General features: G+C 28.5%; 10 protein-coding genes across 10 annotated transcripts; 4 read left to right on the forward strand and 6 right to left on the reverse strand.

The window, feature by feature from the left end:
* Nucleotides 1-75: 75 nt before the first annotated feature.
* On the reverse strand, nt 76-2,397 carry ELE39_002660 (uncharacterized protein; the record flags this gene model as incomplete). The annotated part of the gene is made up of 1 exon (XM_067345764.1): nt 76-2,397. The coding sequence occupies one exon, from the start codon at nt 2,395-2,397 to the stop codon at nt 76-78; it is 2,322 nt and encodes a 773-aa protein (XP_067201622.1).
* A 159-nt stretch (nt 2,398-2,556) lies between these two features.
* On the reverse strand, nt 2,557-3,444 carry ELE39_002661 (DHHC family palmitoyl transferase with a signal peptide and 4 transmembrane domain; the record flags this gene model as incomplete). Its single annotated transcript, XM_067345765.1, has 1 exon — nt 2,557-3,444. The coding sequence occupies one exon, from the start codon at nt 3,442-3,444 to the stop codon at nt 2,557-2,559; it is 888 nt and encodes a 295-aa protein (XP_067201623.1).
* Nucleotides 3,445-3,682: 238 nt separating this feature from the next.
* On the forward strand, nt 3,683-4,804 carry ELE39_002663 (conserved having 3 transmembrane domains and ER retention motif ER; the record flags this gene model as incomplete). Its single annotated transcript, XM_067345767.1, has 1 exon — nt 3,683-4,804. The coding sequence occupies one exon, from the start codon at nt 3,683-3,685 to the stop codon at nt 4,802-4,804; it is 1,122 nt and encodes a 373-aa protein (XP_067201625.1).
* Nucleotides 4,805-4,806: 2 nt separating this feature from the next.
* Nucleotides 4,807-7,608, reverse strand: ELE39_002664 (tfc4p like TFIIIC subunit TPR repeat containing basal transcription factor; the record flags this gene model as incomplete). The annotated part of the gene is made up of 1 exon (XM_067345768.1): nt 4,807-7,608. One exon carries the CDS (start codon nt 7,606-7,608, stop codon nt 4,807-4,809), a length of 2,802 nt encoding a protein of 933 aa, XP_067201626.1.
* Nucleotides 7,609-7,763: 155 nt separating this feature from the next.
* Nucleotides 7,764-10,676, reverse strand: ELE39_002665 (membrane associated adenyl cyclase with 2 transmembrane regions and an adenylyl cyclase domain; the record flags this gene model as incomplete). Its single annotated transcript, XM_067345769.1, has 1 exon — nt 7,764-10,676. The coding sequence occupies one exon, from the start codon at nt 10,674-10,676 to the stop codon at nt 7,764-7,766; it is 2,913 nt and encodes a 970-aa protein (XP_067201627.1).
* A 91-nt stretch (nt 10,677-10,767) lies between these two features.
* Nucleotides 10,768-11,586, reverse strand: ELE39_002666 (uncharacterized protein; the record flags this gene model as incomplete). Its single annotated transcript, XM_067345770.1, has 1 exon — nt 10,768-11,586. The coding sequence occupies one exon, from the start codon at nt 11,584-11,586 to the stop codon at nt 10,768-10,770; it is 819 nt and encodes a 272-aa protein (XP_067201628.1).
* Nucleotides 11,587-11,801: 215 nt separating this feature from the next.
* Nucleotides 11,802-13,117, forward strand: ELE39_002667 (actin family; the record flags this gene model as incomplete). Its single annotated transcript, XM_067345771.1, has 3 exons — nt 11,802-11,875; nt 11,917-12,943; nt 12,989-13,117. The coding sequence occupies 3 exons, from the start codon at nt 11,802-11,804 to the stop codon at nt 13,115-13,117; spliced, it is 1,230 nt and encodes a 409-aa protein (XP_067201629.1).
* A 142-nt stretch (nt 13,118-13,259) lies between these two features.
* On the forward strand, nt 13,260-14,018 carry ELE39_002668 (uncharacterized protein; the record flags this gene model as incomplete). The annotated part of the gene is made up of 1 exon (XM_067345772.1): nt 13,260-14,018. The coding sequence occupies one exon, from the start codon at nt 13,260-13,262 to the stop codon at nt 14,016-14,018; it is 759 nt and encodes a 252-aa protein (XP_067201630.1).
* A 160-nt stretch (nt 14,019-14,178) lies between these two features.
* Nucleotides 14,179-14,911, forward strand: ELE39_002669 (3-oxo-5-alpha-steroid 4-dehydrogenase domain-containing; the record flags this gene model as incomplete). The annotated part of the gene is made up of 2 exons (XM_067345773.1): nt 14,179-14,770; nt 14,874-14,911. 2 exons carry the CDS (start codon nt 14,179-14,181, stop codon nt 14,909-14,911), a joined length of 630 nt encoding a protein of 209 aa, XP_067201631.1.
* Nucleotides 14,912-14,999: 88 nt separating this feature from the next.
* ELE39_002670 (superfamily I helicase) lies at nt 15,000-21,467 on the reverse strand (the record flags this gene model as incomplete). Its single annotated transcript, XM_067345774.1, has 1 exon — nt 15,000-21,467. The coding sequence occupies one exon, from the start codon at nt 21,465-21,467 to the stop codon at nt 15,000-15,002; it is 6,468 nt and encodes a 2,155-aa protein (XP_067201632.1).
* Between the last annotated feature and the right edge of the window lie 391 nt (nt 21,468-21,858).

The raw sequence follows: 21,858 nt of genomic DNA on the forward strand, positions 1-21,858 counted from the left end.
AATCACAACTCATAACATTTTATATTGATTTAAGTTGTTTATGTATTTATCCTTAGGTTGAAAGCTATTAAACATTTATTTGAGAAAATTTCCCCAGTATTCAGAATAAATGGTTTTGAAATAGAATCTAAATTCCGAATTGTAGTTTCGTTGAAACATTGCACGTTTACTAGTATAGCATAATATTTGCTTTGAATATTTTTTTGATAGAATAATATCTTGAATAGTTTGAAAGATAGTATAAATGTTTTCAGTCGTTGAAATACTGTCAATGTTTATTAGTTCATTTTCAAAACAGCGGATATTCGTTTTGATGGGTTCGTAAAGCTCTATAATTGAATTAAGAATTTCTGTCACAGAAGGGAAATTAGATTTTTTAACTTCAAAATTTGACTTAGAATCAGATATTTTATGGCCGATATTACTTTTGAGAAAAACAATCAACTTTTGAATTTCAGAAATTAGTGAAAACTTGATTGTAATGTAAATAAGTTCGGAATTTGATAACAAATTCTCATCTTTTAAGCTCTCAATAATTAGTTTGAGTAATGATTTATGCATTAAAATTCCGCAGTAGAATCTGTTAAAGGATCTTAAGTTTGATCGATCTCCATTATAGGTATTTAGTGAGCAGTATATTTGACTATTTAAGAAAATTAAATAATGAGTAAGTTTCTCCGCAACATGCCAATGAAAGTTCTTCATGTAAATTGAAATATTTTCAATAATAGAACAAATAATGTTACATAAATAAATGTCCTTACCTAATTTGTAGTTATAAAACATTGTTCTAAGTAATACAACTAGTAAAATGTTACCAATAGATATTGAATGTTTTTCAAATGATTCAAATCCATTTTTTTCTTTATTACTGATACATTTATAAATTACTTTTTTGAGTGAATCTTCTTCTAGCCAAATTGGAAGGCTTTCTATATATGTATAGCGTAAAGTTTTGCACATATTCGAATCATTTGTCAATCTGAGAATAGTAGAGAGTAGTGCAACAAGTTTGCATTGATTCGCTTCATCTATGTTTTTTGAGATAATATATACGGGCTCCAATAATGCAAGTATTAAGGCATCTGGGTCTGCTCTTGATAAACAATATGAAATAAAGTTAGTGTTTGAATGTACTAAAGAATATAGTAAGAAAACGAAAAGATTGTATTTTACAAGAACCCCATTAATAGTTACCGAACGATAGGCTTGTTCAAAGTAAGGAAAATTCACAAAGTCAGTTAGGTTCCCATCCACATCTGAATCTGTACTAGAATCTGACGAAATAATGCTATTTGGAATAAATCTTGGATCAGAAAAATGGTTAATCCATTCAGAATATATGTTGAATTTTAATTCTGGTGGAATAAAAAGAATTGTTGAAAGCAGTATAATCGACTTTTTTTTATTTATTTCAAATAATTGGCATTTCTGTTCAAAGTCGAACGATTTCTTAATTAAACATTGCAAGAATAGATACCTAATATCTTGGAAGTACTCAGAATCATCTTCACAATATATATGTTTTACAGATCTTATTGATGAATAAACCTGAAAGCATGTAATAAATGTGTAAATATCACCTTTATCTATATTTAGGTGACTTTCTATATTAGGCAGGAATAATATCAACATAATATCCATTAGAGTATTCTGAAGGCTAATTAATAAATTACAAACCTCTGTTACTGAATTACTCTGCTCGATATATCTTTGGGAGTAAACTAGGAACGAAGGTATATTTGAAAAAAGCTGTTCAAATACGGATAGGTCTTCAAAAGATGCTAATAAATGTTCATTTTCTCTTACAAATTTTGATGATTTATATACATACTTAATTAGATTAAGTTTAATATTGATGTTTCCTTCTACTTCGCTATATTTATCACTTAATATAAATCTTTCAAGTTCTATAAATTGTTCATTTGTAGATTTTGACTCATCTACAAAATTAATATATTGTGTATGTTCTGCCGATTTAATTAGTGTGTCTATTCCGAAGTTCCTTAAATAGTGTATAATAATAAATTTAATTATTATCCCCAAACCAATTAAATGATTTATGCTGGATATTTGACGATCAAGTTGTGCCTTGTTGTTTTCAATCAAAATATATAATTCTTTCTCTTTTTCAAGCAATGTCTCAATAAAAAATAAAGTTAGAGAACGAAAATTGCCACTTGTTGCATTATTCACAAATAGCTTAGAGGAAATATGCTCAAAGATTAATTGATCGATGATTGAATTATCTTCGATTGGGGTAATAATTGGCTTCTGTAACTCATTCAAAAGAGATAAATTAGTTCTAATATTCTCATTTTGTAAAAACGGTTCAATAAACTTTAAGCAGTTCGGTGGTATAGAAGAATCCTTATCTTTAGAAATGGACGAACCCATATTTACTAAAATGAATCTTGCGGCAAAGAATAGTACACATTTTACACAAACTAAAAATAAATTTTTAAATATCGGGTAGTGTAAATTATCATTAATTTAGTTACTATACTGAGTTCTACTACAATCCATTCTAGTAGTATAAGTGCTATCCACACTTCTTTATTTTCTATTTACTTTAGAAAGCTCACTGAAAGATTTTAGTTGTTCAGTGTCAGCTAATCTAATTTCAGAAAAATATCTATTGTTAGGGTATTCTATTATTTCATAAAGCTCTTCATTAAAATTAGGCTTTATTATATTTCTTAAAGGTAGAAACCATAAATATTTGTTTTCTCCAAATATCATCTTAAAATTATTGATGAGTTTCATTTTCTTTCCACGCTTATTAGATATTAATTCTACGAGCGTCGAATTCGAAGAAATATAATCTATTTGGTCCAATAAAAATATCATTGCAGTTAGAAAAATTATTATATTGATTATTAAATCGATGATTAATGCACGTTTCATTTTTTTGATTCCACTCTCTAACGAAAATATTAGCAACTTAGATAAGAGGAAGAATGACGAAATAATCGTTAAAGAAGCGGAGCAAACTGAATAAAATAGGAAAAGAATGTAAATTTTTTGATTAGAATATCCAATGCAATTGTTTATAAGCATGCAATGATGATCCATTTTGAAAATGCAGATATTACAGGTTGTACAATGGTGTGCTCTTGGAGGCTTCCATTTTCTTTCTGAGCATTTATTACAGTATCTAATTGTGGATTTGAACTCATTTGGAGCATTACTATCACATTTAAGTGATTCTAAAGAGCCTGGGTCTTTAATAATAAGTAAAGTAAATGAGTAGATAATCAGAAGGCTTAGGATAGTATACCAAACTAGTATTACAACCCAAATACAGTAAAGTAAACTTGATTGATCAGTTCGAAGACAAGCTATGAAATTAAAAATTGTTAAACAATTAATTGAAATAATGGTAATAAATGCCAATAATGAAGGGGATTTTTTAAGGATTGAATTAATAATATCTTGAATCATTTCTGAATTAAATTTAAATGAGTTTATTAATATAAAAAAAAAAAAATTAGTTGTCTTATACGGTTATTGGCACATATTAGTTGAACTTAATATAATACTCACAAAAAAACAATCCTTATAGTCTAGTATACTGATTATTTAGTTATCCTTGTTCACATACCTAATTATATTTTTCTAATGATCGTTTTGTATGGCGCAAAAAAAAAAAAAAATTATTTTAATTAGTACATAATTAAAAATGGCAGAACAAGTTGATCAAGAATTAATCTACACAAAATTTGTAAAATTTTTACTGGCTTCAAAGACTGGTATACGAACTAAAGGTGCAATCGAAGTGGGAAGAAGAGCAGTTGATTATTTTCGTGGAATTGAATTTATTAGGTGGATGAGAAAAAATGCAAATCATATTAAGGAAAATTATCCAGAGGTCGCCAAAAATATCTCTTTTGAATCTATTAGTGATTTGAATCAAGTTGGAACTGAGTTGATTAGACGTTCATTTATTGTCAGGGCTGAGCACAAACCAGTTGGGACTAACACTGATGATTTGAAAATTCCCAAGTGGCCAAAAAGACTTTGTGTAACGAACAATCAAAATTTTGATGAACACTCATTCTACATTATTACTTTCGATAGTAATAAAACAATGTCAAATATATTAATGATATCAATTTTGGTTTCAGTTGTTGCATTATTCATGTTCCCTGCCTGGCCTTTAGCAATAAAAATATCTGTTTGGTATATTTCCGTAGTATTTTTATCGGTGATGCTGATTGTATTTTTTGGAAGATTGATAGTATTTGCTTTTCTATGGTTCTTTGGCTTTGACTTTTGGATTCTTCCTAATTTATTTGATGAAGATACTGGAGTGATTGATTCATTTAAACCACTTTATTCCATAATAAGAAGAGGGGACGATTGGTTTATGTTGTCAATCCGAGTATTCTGTGCAATATTTCTTGCAGGGTCGATTTATCAGCTAAGTAAGACTCATACAGCCTCGGATGTTGGACAATTCGCAAGACAATCATTTTTGGATGTACTAGATTGGGGGCATAGAAAGATTTCTCCTCCAGAAGATTTTACACCTACGTTACACAATTCAAATGTAGGAAACAATGAACACATAGACGGAAGAAATATTCCAAATGAGGAGCATACTTGTATTACAAGATGTTTGAGGTTTGAATCTAAGGATGCAATTTTAGATGAATGCGCAACTGATTGTCACTGCTTAAGTGAAGTACTAAGCCTACCATGTCTAAAATCTAGATCAATTTGCCCCCCTGAATTCGAAGAAGAACTTAATAATGCAATGATAAAAAACTGCAAAGGTAAACAAGAAAAAAACGAATTATAATATTACCAGATTATTCCTCCAAATATATCTGCCTTTGATAAGAGCGATAGATTGTAGCATGCCATTTTTTTAAGTTTCTTAGAGTCATAGCTTCGCACATCAGTAATAGAATTTAGAAAATTTATACATTTAATGTAGCATCTTATTGCGTTTGATTTCAAATTTATTTGATGGAATGCACGCGCGAGATTATAGAAACATTCTGCTTTGTAAACTTCATTATTAACGTAAATGCTCTGTCTTCCTTTTGAATATCTCATAATAAACGAAAATCCTTTGATTATTGAAAAAATTCGATTCTTGGACTCTTTGCTAATTGCTACTCCGATCAATGAGACTCCTAGACAAAGAGAAATTAAATCATCAAAAGGAATTAGTCTGTGGATTTTCAAGTATTCGGATAATGCTTGGTTTAGACGATTAGAAAGGACATAGAGATGGGCAGTAATAATTCGAAGCTCCAGATTATCTCTTGAATTTGAGATTTGCCTTTGTATCCACGATCTAGTTTCACCAATCGTTTCTTTTTCGAGAATAAAATGGTTGTTTAGTGTATTCAATTTTGAAACAAATAAATTTGGCATTAAAATTAAGCTACCTATCACTTTGCAAATACTTTTCTTATTGGAATTTTTGTTAAATTCTTCTCTCAAAAGCCCTAGTAGTACACGCCAGATACCACCTTCAAATGATAACGTTAGTAGTAATTTTTGCAGTGAATGTTTACCTTTAGTTAGTGAATCTCCATTCATTTCAGGGCATATTAACTTTAAGTTGTTTAAGAGCTTTTCAAATAATTCCACTGCAATTTTATTTTTTTTTGAACATTTCAAAAAAATTGCACCTAGTGATAGAAAATGCCAAAATTCATTTTCAGACGCTAAAATATCTTCTAATGTAATTAAACCAAGCTCACTCCTCACTTTTGCTAACTGTATATTTGCCCTTTGCAGCCTTTTACTCGTATTTATTGCAGATGTATCATTAGGGTTCTTAGAATGATTGGTAGTACCGGATACATCCTTTTCAATACATTCCGAAGTAATCTTTTTATTATTCTCATTATATTTCCTCGAATATATCAATTGGTTTATACGCTTTATATCAGTAAGAAATTCATTTATTACATTGGAAAATCGATCTGCAAATATTTGAAAAGAGGTATTGTTGGGTTCAAAATGCATATTAACAGTAATTGCAGTTTCTAGATACGGTTGAATATCAAAGCTATCTACAGCTTCTAAAATTCCTTTTTTCATGTCAGAAAACAAATCAAGAACAATAGTTATTCTCATTTCCTGTGGAATTGGAATTGAGATATCTTTAGACTGTATAATTTCGTCATACTTCATAGTGTAAATCAACTCTTCGCTGAGATTGTCATAACCCATTTTTGAATATATGGAGGCTAAGAGTGCCTTCGCTCTAGAAATATTAAAGTCTCCTGAAACGCCTTTATTTTTTTCTAGCAGTTTTTTAAGAAGCGATACAGCGTCTTCATTTAAATTAAGTTTATGGAGTGAATAGGCATATTTAATATTAAAAGGAAGATTGGACTCAAACGATTTTGAATTTGATACAGCTACAAAGTGAATATTTGCATTATCATATTTACCAACTTGAAAGTATGCATCTCCTAGTGTCAAGTGTAAATCAATAAAATCTTCAAAGTTTTTATATTCATTTATAATTTTAGAAACTTGAAGTGCAGGAGTGTAGTTTCCAAAATTAAGATTTGCTACTGCATATTTGGTTGCAATATCAATCGGAACTTTTTTCAATAATTGATTATCAATTACTTCATTATTAATATTTTGAGCTACTTTATTAGGTTTTGAATTAAAATAATTTAATTTAATATTCAGCTTTTCAAAATAATTATGAATTAGGTCAACACATTTCTGGTATAGTTTCAAATCAATATAAACTTCACATAGCATATTCACAATATTTACGTCGTCACAATAATCTACACAGCTTTCAAGGGTCTCCGCTGCTAAATTCAACTTTCCAATTTTATGATAACATCTAGCAAGCTCTTTACCCAAAAGTGGGTCGCCAGGATGTCTCCAAAACAATATTTTTAGTTGTTGTATGCATCTATTAATATCATTTACTGAATAGTATGCACTACTAAGTTCAAATCGTATTTCATCTTCTAATTGTGCAACCGATTCTTTTCCACCTAATTTCTCAGAGTACTCTAAGTTCTTGATACACTTTGAGTAGCAGTATATTGCCCTGCTCCAATCTTGAATTTCGGCGCACATTTGGCCTATTCTTTTCCATAAAAAAAAATCAGTGCCAACTAAATGAGCAGCAACTAAATAAAATCCAATTGCTTTTTCCTTATCGTCTAGTTCCTGTTCATATATTAGTCCCAACATATGGAAAGGGTCGTGTAACCCTGGAGCTTTAACAACCACTTCTTCAAGTATTTCAATCGCTAAAATAAATTTTTTTTCTAAATAAGCATCATTAGCCTTTTGCAACAATTTTTCGATTTCAATTGTAACATTTTGCTGTGACTTGATTTTTTTTCGAACAGTTGAATCTCTTTTTCTTTTCCTAACATTTGTATAATTTGAAGTGCTAAATTCAAATGAAAGCATATTCTCAGAATCGGATTCGTCTTCTGTACAATTATCAAAGAATTGGTTTAGTAGATTTGAACTTTGGTCATTTTTCAATTCAGAATCACCAAATTTCAATAGTTCGCCCATATATGGGAACTCTGATATATTTGTTTCATCATCACCAATTTCATTGCTAAGTGAAGATGTAGTTGGATGAATTGTATTCATAATTATAATTCTAAACGCCCTGGCGGTTTTAAAATATGCATAAAAAAAACAAGATATTTAAAAAAAAAATACTGTTAAATATTTACCAATGCAAATAATCGCATGCTTTTTTCTGAGGGAGAATCAGAAAGTACATTTTAGTAATTTCTCAGTATTCATTCATTAAAATATTTTGTATTCAACACCTCTGCGCAAGACCAGTTAATATCTAATTTTTTGTTTCGAAATTGCCTGCATTTATTAGAAAGAGTGATAGTGCTCGAGTCATTCTTGAACGGCCCTAACTCATTAATCTTTTTGATGTAAAATAGAGATCTCTTAAAATCCTTGTTAATGAAAAATATCAATGCTTTAGTATGAAATTTAGACTTCAAAAGCGAAACAGGATCAGAATCATTTACTGTATTCAATACATGATAAATTACTGTAGGGCTGCTTTTCCCTTGCACTATCACTACATCCAATGGGCATATTACAAATTTTTTCTGCACCTTTTTATTTGCAAACACACTATTACTTATAATTATGTCCACAGAGTAACGTTTAGTTAAAGACTCAATTCTACTAGCCAAATTAACTCCATCACCCATAATTCCGTACTTCATTCTTTTATTGCATCCAATATTTCCAACTAGAACACGATCTGTATGAATTCCACACTTAATGTTAATTTCTGGAAAGTAGTTATTTCCCAAGGATATAGATTTTAATTTTAATTCTTTTTTCATTTTCAAAGATGCAGCTACCGCTGCTGCGGAATGGTTTTTAACAGTCACAGGTGAGTTCCAGATTACCAGTATTGCATCTCCGGCAATTTCTAGTAAATTACCGTGAAATTCTTCGATTATTTTAACCATCTCATCAAAATAATTTGTTAATAAACGAAAAAGTAAGAATGGGCTTACACTTTCAGCAATACTAGTGAATCCAACAATATCTGAGAAAAGAATTGTTATTTCCTTATATTGAGGATTCAGTGTTGAAAAGTTAAACTTCTTTAGGAGTGACATTGCAACACCCTGTGGAAGATATTTAGAAAACGTGTTTACGTATTTTTCCAGCGATTCTGCACTATGATATGATAAAAAGTCTAATAAATAATCATTCCTTGATAAATTATTGTTGAAATGGTCTTTATTAGAAGAGGTTTGATTTTTTCCAACTAATTGCAAATTACCATAAATTAAATTGTATTTATTTATAATTCGATTGTAACTTTTCAATGATGAATTGTAATACATATTATCTACTTTAAAATGAAATATTGAGCTTATAAAAATAACCAAAAAATAGTATGCTTGAGTTATAGAAGTAGTATTGTTAATTTGAGAAAGTTTGTTACCGTAACTATTAAAAATTGCTTCTATAGTATAAATTACTGTTAATGTCAAAAAAATAAATAATGTAATGTTGTAAAATGATTGTTCAAAGATAATCTTTCTGTGCAAAAGTAAGCAAGATCCATTAATCATCTCAAATAAACTAGTGTGAGTATCAATCCTAGTCAACAGTTTTTTTTTACAGTCCAAAGAAATTAGTAGCATTTCAAATTCTTCATAAGTTATTTGTTTCTTGTTTAAAATATATTCTTGATAAGTAGTGGAATTCGTTTTTTTGAGCAAATGTTTGAAACTAATAATTTCTTTTGGGAATAATTTTAATAACCTGGAATAATCAAGCTTCAGGCACATAAGGAAATATCTGAATATACTAAGTGACTGAAGTTTAAATAATAAACAGAGTTTAATGTAAACCAATTTAAAATTTGAATAAAGTTTATTAATAATTAGCATGAAACGATGATTACAATTAAAATTGGTCGCAAATTTTCTTTTTTTTATAGATGAAGTGGGAATTTCATGTTTAGGTCCGAACAATTTATTTGGAATCCAATCAAAATTTTGAAACAAATATGTATACAATGATTGTTTAAGAAGATAGTTTTGATAGAAAATATCTATTCCTAGCTTTATACAAATATTTTCGAATTTAGAAGATGAAATCATCAAACTTATATCATTTTCAGTAGAGTAAAAAATCTGTTTGAGCTGAGTCCTAACAATTTCTGTTACTTGAAATTTATTATATCTGTTAGTAAATTTGCATTGGAGAATGAAAATAATACGATATATATATGAATAATATAAAAGACAGCCATAGATATTAAAAAATTCTTTAATCAGGTTTTTGCTATCGCAAAAATATAGAGTTATAAATATCAAATGAATTATTTCAATAGCCATGCCAATTTTCGGTATAGATCTCCAATTAAAAAGATAGAAAAATATATCTAGGCAAACAGTTATTAGTGATAAAACAATGATAATAATTTCTGAGAGATAGATATTATAGAATACATATTTGCTTCTCAATATATTTATGTTCATTATATGCAGAATTTGAATTGATATCTCTATAAGTGATTTACTACAAATTTCGTAAAACTTATTTAGCAATTTTACGGGAAATATTAAAAGTTTATTATCTCCACAATTTGAAAATAAGTGTGCTTGTTTTTTAAAACCAAGAAAATTATTAATGTCATGAATAATATACTTGTCAATACTATTTGTGTCAATACCAGATGAAGGATTCTCATTAAGACAAGTATCAGACCTTTTTGAATTTTGAAAATTCGAAAGTTGTAAACGATTAACATGACTAATTAGTAGGTCAAATAATGGTAAAATTTCATTTCTATGTGCTTTCGTATTTGTTACTGGACGCACACATTTTTGTTCCTTTATAAAATGCTGATTTTTATTGATACACGTCAACTCCAAGAAATCAAAGTCTTGATAAACCGATGAAAATTTAATGCTATTTAATATATTTTTAGGAGAGTATAAAAAATCGATTTCTTTTCTAGACGAGAGTTTGTTAAAATTAGAATTAGATTTTTTTAAGTAGCTTTCTTTCCGATTGGAATTTTGTGTAAACACAAAAAAGTCTAATTTTGCCCCGGTCCTAATTAAAGCTTCAACGTTATTACCCAATAAATTGGTAAAGATTGAGTTTAAATTATTGGAATAAAATTTATTTCTGTAATCACTATGGTTAGTCTGCATATATTACATATTTGTCACTAAGTTGCAGCTATTAAACAAATACTTGATTATGCGGTATAAAACTAATACAAATTATGTGGTTAATTACTTATTAAAGTTCTTCGTTCACTGTTGAATTTAAATCATTTTCAAAACCTCTAGTATTATTAGAAATACTTGATATATCTGTTCCGTTAGATATGTTTGAATTGGTTGTTAAATCTTCATGCTTTTCTTTCATTTCCCACCATATGTGCATATTTGGGATTTTAAGTTTTTGGTCCTTCAATAATCTCGGCCAAATAGTATTAGGTTTTTTCTTAACTAAAGTACAAGAAAGCTTTCCTACAGATCCAAATGACCATTCTGATAAGTCTGAGTCAATGTTGTCGAATAACTCTAGGTTAAGGAGATATTTTTTTTTTTCGTGCGAATGTGAACCCATTGCAGAAAAAAAAAAAATATTATCACGAATCGAGACAGTTTCATTCTCTATTTTCAATGCACCCGGAGCATTCCATCTGTAAGTAAACTTTATATTTAAATAAATTTGATCAGATGATTGCGCCCATTGGAATGCAGGAGATAATGTTGCGATCTCACTATGTTTTTTGTTTAGCAATCTAGTTAGTTCATTCAACTCTCTTCTAATTGAGAGTTCAGCTGAACGAACAACTGGGCTTAAATCAATGCCTTGCTCATGTGTCTTAATAATTAATTTCCTTGAAAGCATCCACCAGCCTCTCGAAATTGAAGTATTTAAATCATCTGCAGTTATATTTCTTGTAGTTAATTTTTCAAATTTCTGTATTGCATCGGTTTCAGTTCTAAAGCTTGCAAAGATAGACGTGTTATTATGCTCTATTTGTTCACAGAAAGCAAAGCTACTTAAGAATACAATTAGCAGCAAAGAATAAATGTATGATAACATATTTTTTAACATTTCGAAAAATCCTTACATTACCGCATTTTTTTCGCTATAAAAAAAAGCCCAATTTCGTATGAAAAAATTTTTTTAAAAAAATTGAATGTACATTATGGAATTAAATTAATTTTGATCATATTTTCGTGTTTAGACTCATTAATTAACCAGATTTTATTGTTATGAAATTTTTAAATACTGGTTTTAAATAATTTTCTATTTAAATGAATAAAGTTCTGGTTGTAGATAATGGTTCATACACCATAAAAATTGGTTATTCAGGTGAGGAATCACCTAGGTAAGTTAAACTCCATAGCAAAATTTTTTTAACTCTCCTAGATATTGCTTTCCGAATTGTGTTGGAAAAGTTCGAAGAAAGGATAAGATCTATATATCAGATCAAATTTATAGCTTGAACGAATATTTTTCTTATTGTCCATTTTCTGAAGGTTTGCTAATAGATGTTTCAATGGAAAATGATATTTGGGACTATATTTTTGATAAAATGAATATTTCTCCACAGGATATTGGTATATTGGTTACTGAACCATTTTTAAATCCAACTTCACTTCAACATTCTCTTTTTGAAGTAATCTTTGAGCAATTTGGTTTTAGCAGTGCAATCGTTACAAATTCTCCTGCAATATCACAGTTTGCATTCAATCCTCAACTAATTCCTAATATCGATAAACAAATAATAAATCCGTGCTATTTAATTTTAGACTGTGGTTATCAGGCTTGTTTTAGTGTCCCATTATTTCAAGGCTCACCAATTTATAAAGCCTGTAGAAGATTGGATATTGGAGGATATCATTTGGATCTTGCACTAAAAAATTTTCTTTCATTCAGACAAGTTGACCTATCCAGAAACTCTCTAATTGTATCAAAAATTAAAGAAAGTTGCTGCTATATTTCTAAAAATTTTGATCGCGATATTAGCAAGTCGCCAAAAAATAAGCATGAAAATTTGATGGAACAAATATATCAACTCCCAGAATTGAAATCAAACAGTAAGAATTTGAACTTTTACTCTCAAGAGTGTATATCACCAGATAATGCCGAACTTGTCAAATTAAATAATAATTTCAATTTTAATATGGAATCAGAATCTAGTGCGAATTTTGACTCTAGTAGAATCATTAAACTTTATTCTGAAAGGATTGCTGTTCCTGAACTACTGTTCAGCCCTTCAAACGGAGGTTACAACTTTGCAGGTATTGCAGAAATGGTATCAGAGTCTATTCTATCATCCCCAAAGCATCTGCAAGAGCTGCTAGCTAATAATATATTGCTAATAGGAGGCTCTACTAAATTTAGAAATTTTGAAGCCAGATTGAGTAAGGAGCTTTCCTCTCTATTGCCTTCAGTAAGTTTAAAATGAAAATATTACAATCATATTCTCATTTAAAAGTCATGGGAGATAAAAACAAGAAAACATAACCAAAGGCCTGACCTTACAACATGGACAGGTGGTTCAATCTGGGGAGAAGCAAACTTTGATACATTTTCTCTTTCAAAAAGTAAATACAATGAAATCTGACCGAGATTTGTTGAACTTGACAATTATATGTATAGTCAATTATTTGTAACAATATTTAAGCGGCCCAGAAAAATTCCCCGTCCCACGCGGGGAGAACTTCTATTTTTTCTACCCATAGTACTTTTCATATTTCCTTCGTAATATGCCAGAGGCAAAAAAACGGGGAAGAAAACCAATTTTGCGAAAAATGGAGGAGGATAATTCTGAGTCACAAACGTGTCAAGCTGAAGAGGGCAATAACCAAATCCAATCCGAATTGGAACAGTCTGAACCAGTTCAAGAAGTGGCAAACACGGAGTCAGATGAGAAGAGCCAAACAGCCCCCCAAATTGAACGTAGTAATGACCCTTCATGTACGCTTTATGTATGCAGGCTCTCTTTAAAAACAAGAGAAGATGATTTACGTAGGTTATTTGAAGATTATGGTGAGGTAACTGATTGTCATTTAGTTACAAATCCATTATCTGGAGAAAGCAGGTGTTTTGGGTTCGTAACTATGGGTAATGAGGAGGAGGCAGCGCGTGCAAAAGATGCATTGGATGGGAAAGAATATCAGGATGCAAGTTTGAAGGTTGAGACAGCAAGACGTGCTAAGCCATATGATCCAACCCCAGGAGAATATAAAGGACCCCAATATCGATCAATTAAATATAATTCAAGAACTGGGTATCCTCGTTCTTCTCACCGTGGCAATTCATTTAGACACTCTACTAGGAGTAGATATGACTATCCACCCCCATCTCACTCGAGGGGTGATCATTACAACAGACACAGCGATGATTATTACAACAGATACTATGATAGCAGATATCCTAGACCTGATGATTATCATTCTAGGTACCACTCCCCGCCACGTTACTCTAGAGCAGATCCGTACGACTCAAGATATAGCAGACGATAAAGTTATTAATCAAACTAAAAATTAACTAAATTTATTTTTACAATATCCAGTCTAGGATAGAGTCTTGAACATTTCAAATTTTCCCGTCTTCTTATTCAGATTCCGCTTATTTCCCGTATTTTCCCCTTGTGTTCCCCCTTTTATTTTTATTTTATTAAAGATGCAAGAAGTTGAATACAAGTTGGTGAATGGAGCACATCGTCTTTTGACGACTTACTTTTTCATTTCAACTGTTGCTGTGATTTCTTCTAGTATTATCCAGTTTGCAAATTGTATTACAGCACACGGTAAGCTGCACAAGAAAGACTCAGCCTCAGTAAATATCAGAAGCACTTCATTTAACGATAAGGCGACTTATCTGATAATAGGTTTGAGCGTGAATAAAAAGTGGTTTTGTTACTTCTATCTAGTTGGGACACTAATGACGATAATTTGCATATATTTAAGCTACCCAGATTACTACAGATTACTTATTTTTTTATTACATGTAATTAGAAGGCTATACGAAGAAGTTTTTATTTCACATCATAACACCAATTACAGTAGAATGAGTATTTTTGTGTTTTTATTTGGCCTATCATACTATGTTTTAATGCCTATTACAATAATGACGATTCAAGATTTTAATGGGAATTTTGCAATTTTGCAATTTATATCTTTTGGAACTTTTTCTCTAATTCAGTATAAAAGTCATGTTAAACTTTCAAATATTAGGAAGACAAATTCCGAGGAGTACGGTATTCCTTATGGTGGTATGTTTAAATTTGTTAGCTGCCCACACTATTTTAGTGAGATTGGAATATATTTATCATTTTTCGCTGATGTTATTTTTAATTCAAACAATTTACATATTAGGACTGCTTTATTATACATTATCAGTTGTATGTATGTAAATGCGGTTCGAGCACATAAATGGTATATTAATTACTACAAAGAGTCATATCTTTCTCTAAATCGCAAAGCAATTATTCCATATATAATTTAATTTTCTGATAATATCATTTTTAAATATCCATCCTTCCAAGATTCATATGGATTTTTAATTATCCTGTATTCTATATCACGTAAATTTGGAGCATTGCAATTAACACCTAGAATGTGAAACAACCAATAATCACTTTGTAGTTTTTCTGCAAATTTCCATTCATTGAAAGAAACTCGAAAAAAGTTCTTTTCCTTTTTTGATGATGACTTAACTTCAACAAATATTTCCTTTCTAGCTCCACTTATTTTATCCATAAAAACTAAAATGATGTCGTAAGGAAGGCCTGATTCTACTGCTTCATTAACCCAAGTTATATTGAAATTATCAATTCCGATCTCACTGCTAAATTTTTCTTTTAAGGACTCGAACGCTAATTTTTCTCCTATCCTACCTATTTCCAAAATAATTCTTTTTGGGCAGTTAGTATTATGTTCCATTTGAAACTCTTCGCTTAGTTGAACATCGTTGTTAAACTGGGAAGCATTATTATCTACATAATCAGATAATAGAAAATACTTCAAATCAACTTTAAATCCGACCTCTATTTCTATTTTCCTTATCCAATTAATAATAAATTTATCCCAAGACATATTATTTTCTGAAGATTTGAACTCTTTAACTGCATCTTTGAATATAACTTTTGTTACCATTATGCATTTTATGTTGGGATAATTCTTCGGAAAGAAAGAACTAATAAATGTAAGAATAGATAGCAGTACTTCCTCAATCTCATCACTATTTTCTAATTTATATTGATGTTTAACATAAAGTTTATTTGTCTTTATATCAAATAAAGCAGGAATATTTAAGGTTTTTTCAAGGTATTTAATAGAAATATTTGAATTAGAAACTATTATGTCATTTTTTAAAATTAATTTACTCCAGTTTTTTCTTGTTTTATTTTTGTTTTTAATGGATTCTTCAAATAGTGGCCCAAATAAATTAACAATAATTTCATAATAAAAGGATGAATCCAAACTACAACAATTGCTTGGAAAACTATTTAAACTTAAGCTTTCTGAATTCTTAAATAATTGGAAACATATAATGTTCCAATCATGAATTAGTGCATCAATATCTAAAGTATCCATATTTGAATTTGAGTGCATAAATGTAAACAATATAGGCGACCAAATAACCTTTTTTTTTGGAAATAACTTATATACGAAATAATGAAATGATATTGAATCTGAAAATATAACTTCATTGTAATCTCTAATCAATCCCACACTTAACCAGACACAATAATTATTTTCTTCAATAATTGGTAACTTTAGATCTTTCAATACTGTTGTGTCGGTTTTATATAGTTGAGTAATGATGCTAACATATGTGAGCAATATTCTCGAATCTACTTCAATTCGTTTTATTTTATATATTTCTAATAAATAGGTAATTAAATGGTTTTTCTCAGGATTTATAGGAACTCCAAGTAATAAAAAAAAACCTAAAACATCATTCATTGAAATGCCCAATTTGTATATATTTGAAAATTGGTAAAATAAAGAGTGGTTTCTTGGCAATATATTTTCATCATCCCAATATAACTCCTGAACATTCTTCCAAATTAAATTTTCTTCATGTTGAAAAGGAAACAGCAAATTTTTCTTCAATATACTAACTGAACTCATTGAAATATTTGATTTAGACTCTTTAATTATTAATTCAAGTAATGAAATATATGAACTTGGATCTATTTGATCTCCATTACATAAACTTATTTTTTCATAATTGGGACTGTGCAAAGTTTCAATTAGCAAACATAAATAATCTAAATTTATTTCAGTTATGGAAGAAAATGCATCTGATAAAATAATCGAAGTGTTTTTTTCTGTATTATCCAAAATTAAAAAATTTACAAACTTTGATATTACTTTATGAAATTGAGTATTCATATACAATGTTAAAAATTTGGGTGGGCAAAGGTGTTGGAAAACGAAATTGTTGTTAAATATATACTTGGAAACGAAAATTGGATATGATGAAAACTGTAGCTGTACAAAAGAAGGTTTCTTTATAATTCCATGAATATTTATAGACCAATATATTTGAATTTCCTCCCAGAAATCGCAGACACAATAAATAACTTGATTTGAAATTGTTGTTATCAACTCTTGAAAATATTTATTCCCAATATTTTTTAATAATGCGTCGTTCATTATTATTGATAATGACTCTATTCCGTGGCAATAAAAATCTATAACTGATATACAATTTGAATTGTTTATATTATGAATAGATTCAACATGCTGTTTTATTAATTCATTGTTTAATTTACTACACGATTTGAAATACTCTTGGTACTCATTTAAATTGCCAAATTGAACTTGTTCAAAATAAAAAGGTAGGATTGTGACTCCAAATTTGCTAAAATATGAGTTCCAGAAAGATACATCAGCATAATTAAGATACCTTTTGTTAAATTTATTGTGTGAAAAACTGTTCATTAAATCTCTATTTTGGCTACCCATAATTTTATTGATGTTTTCAATTAACGAATACTTCTCATCTTTTGTAAATAGATGAAAATGTCTTGGTGATAATGGTAACAATTCATCATTCGAATTAACTGCAAATATTTTTTTATTATTAATTGAGTTATAATTTGATTTTGCAAGCAAAAAAGTGAAGAAAATATGATCGTCAGTACTTAGGTTACATTCAGTTAAACTTTCATAGATTATTTCATAATATTCTTCAACTTTAAGGAATGAAGGCCCAAGAATTTGTATGAAATTAATGACCTTGTTATAATTAAGTAGTTCATCCTTAAAAAATTCTTTTAGTTCAATAACAAAATCTTTTTTAATAAAATGTATTCCTAATTTTGAAATCGACGGTACATCTTCTTCCATAATAAATAACTTTTTTTTTGAATTAATATCAATTGACTCTATATAGCGACCTTCTTCTGTCAAAAACAAAGGTAATTGCTGTAACTTTTGCAAATAATAATTAAAATTTTCAGACGAATCAATCAAATTTTCGATTAGAAGAAATAAATTGAAATACCATTCATAACTTCTACCAAAATAGGAGTAATCTGAAATTATTCCTTCAATTAGATCAATCAGCATATTAATATTGAATTCAGCTATTCCTAAATCCCTTAATATAATATTTTCAGTGTTATTTGTAAATACATTATAAATTAGAAATTTATTAGAATATTTACTTAAAAGATAAGAAAATTCATTAATATTTGGAAAAATATGTAATAATATTTGAATTATTTTTGAATCCTTATTTATAAAAACAGAATTAAAAGGCTGAGTAAATGTTTTTTCATAAGTATATATACATTTTTCATTAATTAAAGCCTGATTAATTTTAGAAATTACTGGTAAAAAGAATTCGTCTATGTTGTCTATTTTTGTTGGTAATATACCTAAAAATGACTTCTTTAATAAATGAAAACCAGTAGTTTCACGCAACTTTGATATCATATGAATAAGTGCATTAGGTATAATTTCACGAATATAAATGTTCCAATTTGAATCAATCGAAATTGATTCTCTAGATGCTGTAAGTTCAAAATCTGCCTGAAGTATAAACTTTAACCCATATGATCTAATAGGCAAAAATGAAAATATTTCTTTGTTATCACAACTACATTCTCCATCAAATGTATCCAATTCATTATTAATTTCTATTCCAATTGCCAAATTATTTAATTTTTTTGAATTAGTTAAATTTGAAATATTTGTGGGGACTTTAAAATTATAATTTACGATTAAAAATGATTTCGTTATATTTCTGTTCGAGGAAAGTCTTCGCTTCTTATTTCTGAGATCATATATAATATCCTTGATAATATTAACCAACATTACATCACTTGAAATTAATTTTTCGCATTTTGTAATTAACAATACCCTATTTTCAGTAACCAATTTAATTCTTCTTAATTTATTTGTAAATAAAATCATATTTTCATCTAATTTTATTTCTTTAAAATCAATATTCTCTTTATAAGGAAGCCAAAATTTAGTTCTGTAACTTGAAATCTCTATATCATATTCATTATAAAATTTGTGAAGTGAAATTAAATCGTTCAGTTCATCATCAACCCATTCTGGAAAAATATAAGATCCATGCTCAGAATTTAAATTGAACTTGAAACAATAACCATTACTAAAAATAAATGGAGTGTTTGTAATTGAAAATACACTTTTAAACCCAATTCCAAAGCAACCAATTTTTTTTTCACTTGAAATTTTTGAGCTGTTTCCAATATCACAAATTGAACTAACATCTTTTTCAGTAAATCCAATTTCATTATTAATTACAAGCACACCGTTTTTTTGGAATGCAAAAATAATTGTAGGAATTCTTCCTGTACAAGAACAATAATAATTATCATCAGCATTTTGGATTAACTCAAATATAAAGTGGTTAATTTTTGTATAAAGTTTAATTGACAAATTTTCACATGATTGATTTATTATTCGAGTATAATTTTGAATTATTTGGCTATAATCTCTATCATGAATCTTTTCTGAAATACCAAATCTTTTTTTTTGAATTGATATAATGAAACTTTTACAATCAATCAAATTTAAAGGTTTATAGCTTGAACAATGTTCGCAGCTTGAATCTTCAAAAGAAAAATCAATATTTGTAGGCAACTTTACTAGTTTATTTTCATTTTCCTCCAAATTATCTTCATTCTCAGTAAACTCTGACAAATTTAAAGGATTGAAATAAAACTTGGCATAAAAATCTCTTCTAATTTTAGGAGGTATAATGTGAATAAATTTATTTAATTCAAATATACTATTATTTTTTGTTAAATCTTCAGATAATGATATTATAAATTGCTCCTTATCAATACTTAAAGCAGAAAGAATTGTTGTTAATAAATAGTCCCACAAATCTACATATAGAACCGGGGGGCAGATTCTCAAAATACATGAGAAAAAATCAATTATATTAAAGGATTTACAAATACGTGATGATATATCGGTTATTAATATTTCCTTTGAAAATAATTTAATAAAGTTTTCAATTCCATTTTCTTGAATGCATGCACCCATAAAATAATTTAAAGTTTTAATCGCATCGTATTCACATATTGAGTCAATCATCAACGAATAATAAACATGAGTAGCAGAATATTTTTCATTATTAGGCTTTAAAACTTTATATATACAAATTTGAGTATTATTTGCTCTCGAGTTTGTTGATTTGGCCTTATTGCCATTTTTTGAAAACTTGACGAAATAAAAATGACTTAATATTCTATTATCAATATTGCTTTCCAAAAAATCCACTAACTCTCCATATCTAACATGGTTATTTGCTGAATACCAAAATAAATGATCATATAAATCAATTAATATTGGTGCTGAACAAATAATATTAATTAAACTGTCTTGAAAAAAACTATCGTTAGGTGAATTTATAGAGCTCGAAACTAATGAGTCAATCTGATTAATCTTAAGAGACAATAAATCAATTACTCCAGTATTTTGCCTTAAACTTCCTTTCACCAAAGATGTTTCTCTAGCTATATCTTCATCACTTATACCTAAAAAATCTAAATCTAATCCAAACTCATCTATTAAAATAAAATTAATTGATTCTTTGACAAATCTTGGATCAATTCGATTCCAATATCTTTTAATTGTTTTAAAGATCGAGTGCAAAAACTTGCAATCGAATCTATTTGATTTTTTTTCTAGTTTTTCATTTTCAAATTGTAAATAAATGCTATTTGACGAAAAAAACTCTAAAATTCCACGAATTAATATTTCTTTGTTTGAATTTAATATTATTGTTCCGCTTAAAATTTTCTCTAGAATATAAAAAATACTAGTTTTATTAAAAATTCCTATCTTTTTCAAAGAATTTGACTCTATTGCTTGAAGAAAATCGATAATTGTAGAATAGTCGTTTCTATTAATATTTGATAATGAAAAATTTATAGAGTCCAATAATGAATCTACTTCAATCGAATTTCTCGCATTATTTGCACAATTAATCGAATTAATAAAGCTGTCATCTTTGGTCTTTATTAAGTGATATCTCCATGAAATTGAGCTAAGAGATTTTAAAACAGCATAAAGAACTCTTTTATACCTTTGCTTTGCTTCTGTAGAGAATATATCTTGATTCTCTATAAAATTGTTGAAATGGAAAAACCTATTGATTGACTTTAAAAACAAGTTGAAATGATTTTCTGCCTTGTCGTAACATGATGCAAATGAATTCTTTGTATTAATATCGTTTAATATCAAAAAAATATTGAATATTTCACGGTTATATCTCAATTGGAATTTTTTTGAAACTGCTCTAATATGTGAACAAAATGACTTGTCTTTGCTCGGGCAAGTACACTCAAAAAGAAGCATATCTACGATTCGATGATCGGTACTAAATGAGCAAACATTATAAATATCTGGATCTTTATCACATGGTATTATGCCATGAGGGTTTTGAGTAATAATTTCTACTTTCTTATTCATTGCTTCGAAGATTATCACATTTTTTACGAATAAATTTTTATTTATTCTCCGCGCTAAATTTATTTAAAAACTAATTATGAGAGCATATTCAATTTTTGTTTGTAATGAGAATGAAGAGAGTAGAATCAAAATATTATCATCTTGTTTCTGCCTTTCGAGGTACGATGAACCACTCCTATTAACACCATAAATTTCCCCACTTAGATTTTCTTACTTTGAACGAGGTTATATTAAAGAAATTTTTAAATTTATTGTAAAATCTATTACCCCAAAGGTGAGTGGATTATTAACTTTAAATACAAAATATTTCCCATAGCTAAATTCAGGACTACAGGAGATAATTACTCATGATGAATTTACAATATTTTCATATAAATGGAATGACGGACTT

This window comes from Cryptosporidium sp. chipmunk genotype I (genome assembly GCF_004936735.1).
Source record: "Cryptosporidium sp. chipmunk genotype I strain 37763 chromosome Unknown contig_31, whole genome shotgun sequence".
Classification (NCBI taxonomy): Eukaryota; Apicomplexa; class Conoidasida; order Eucoccidiorida; family Cryptosporidiidae; genus Cryptosporidium; species Cryptosporidium sp. chipmunk genotype I.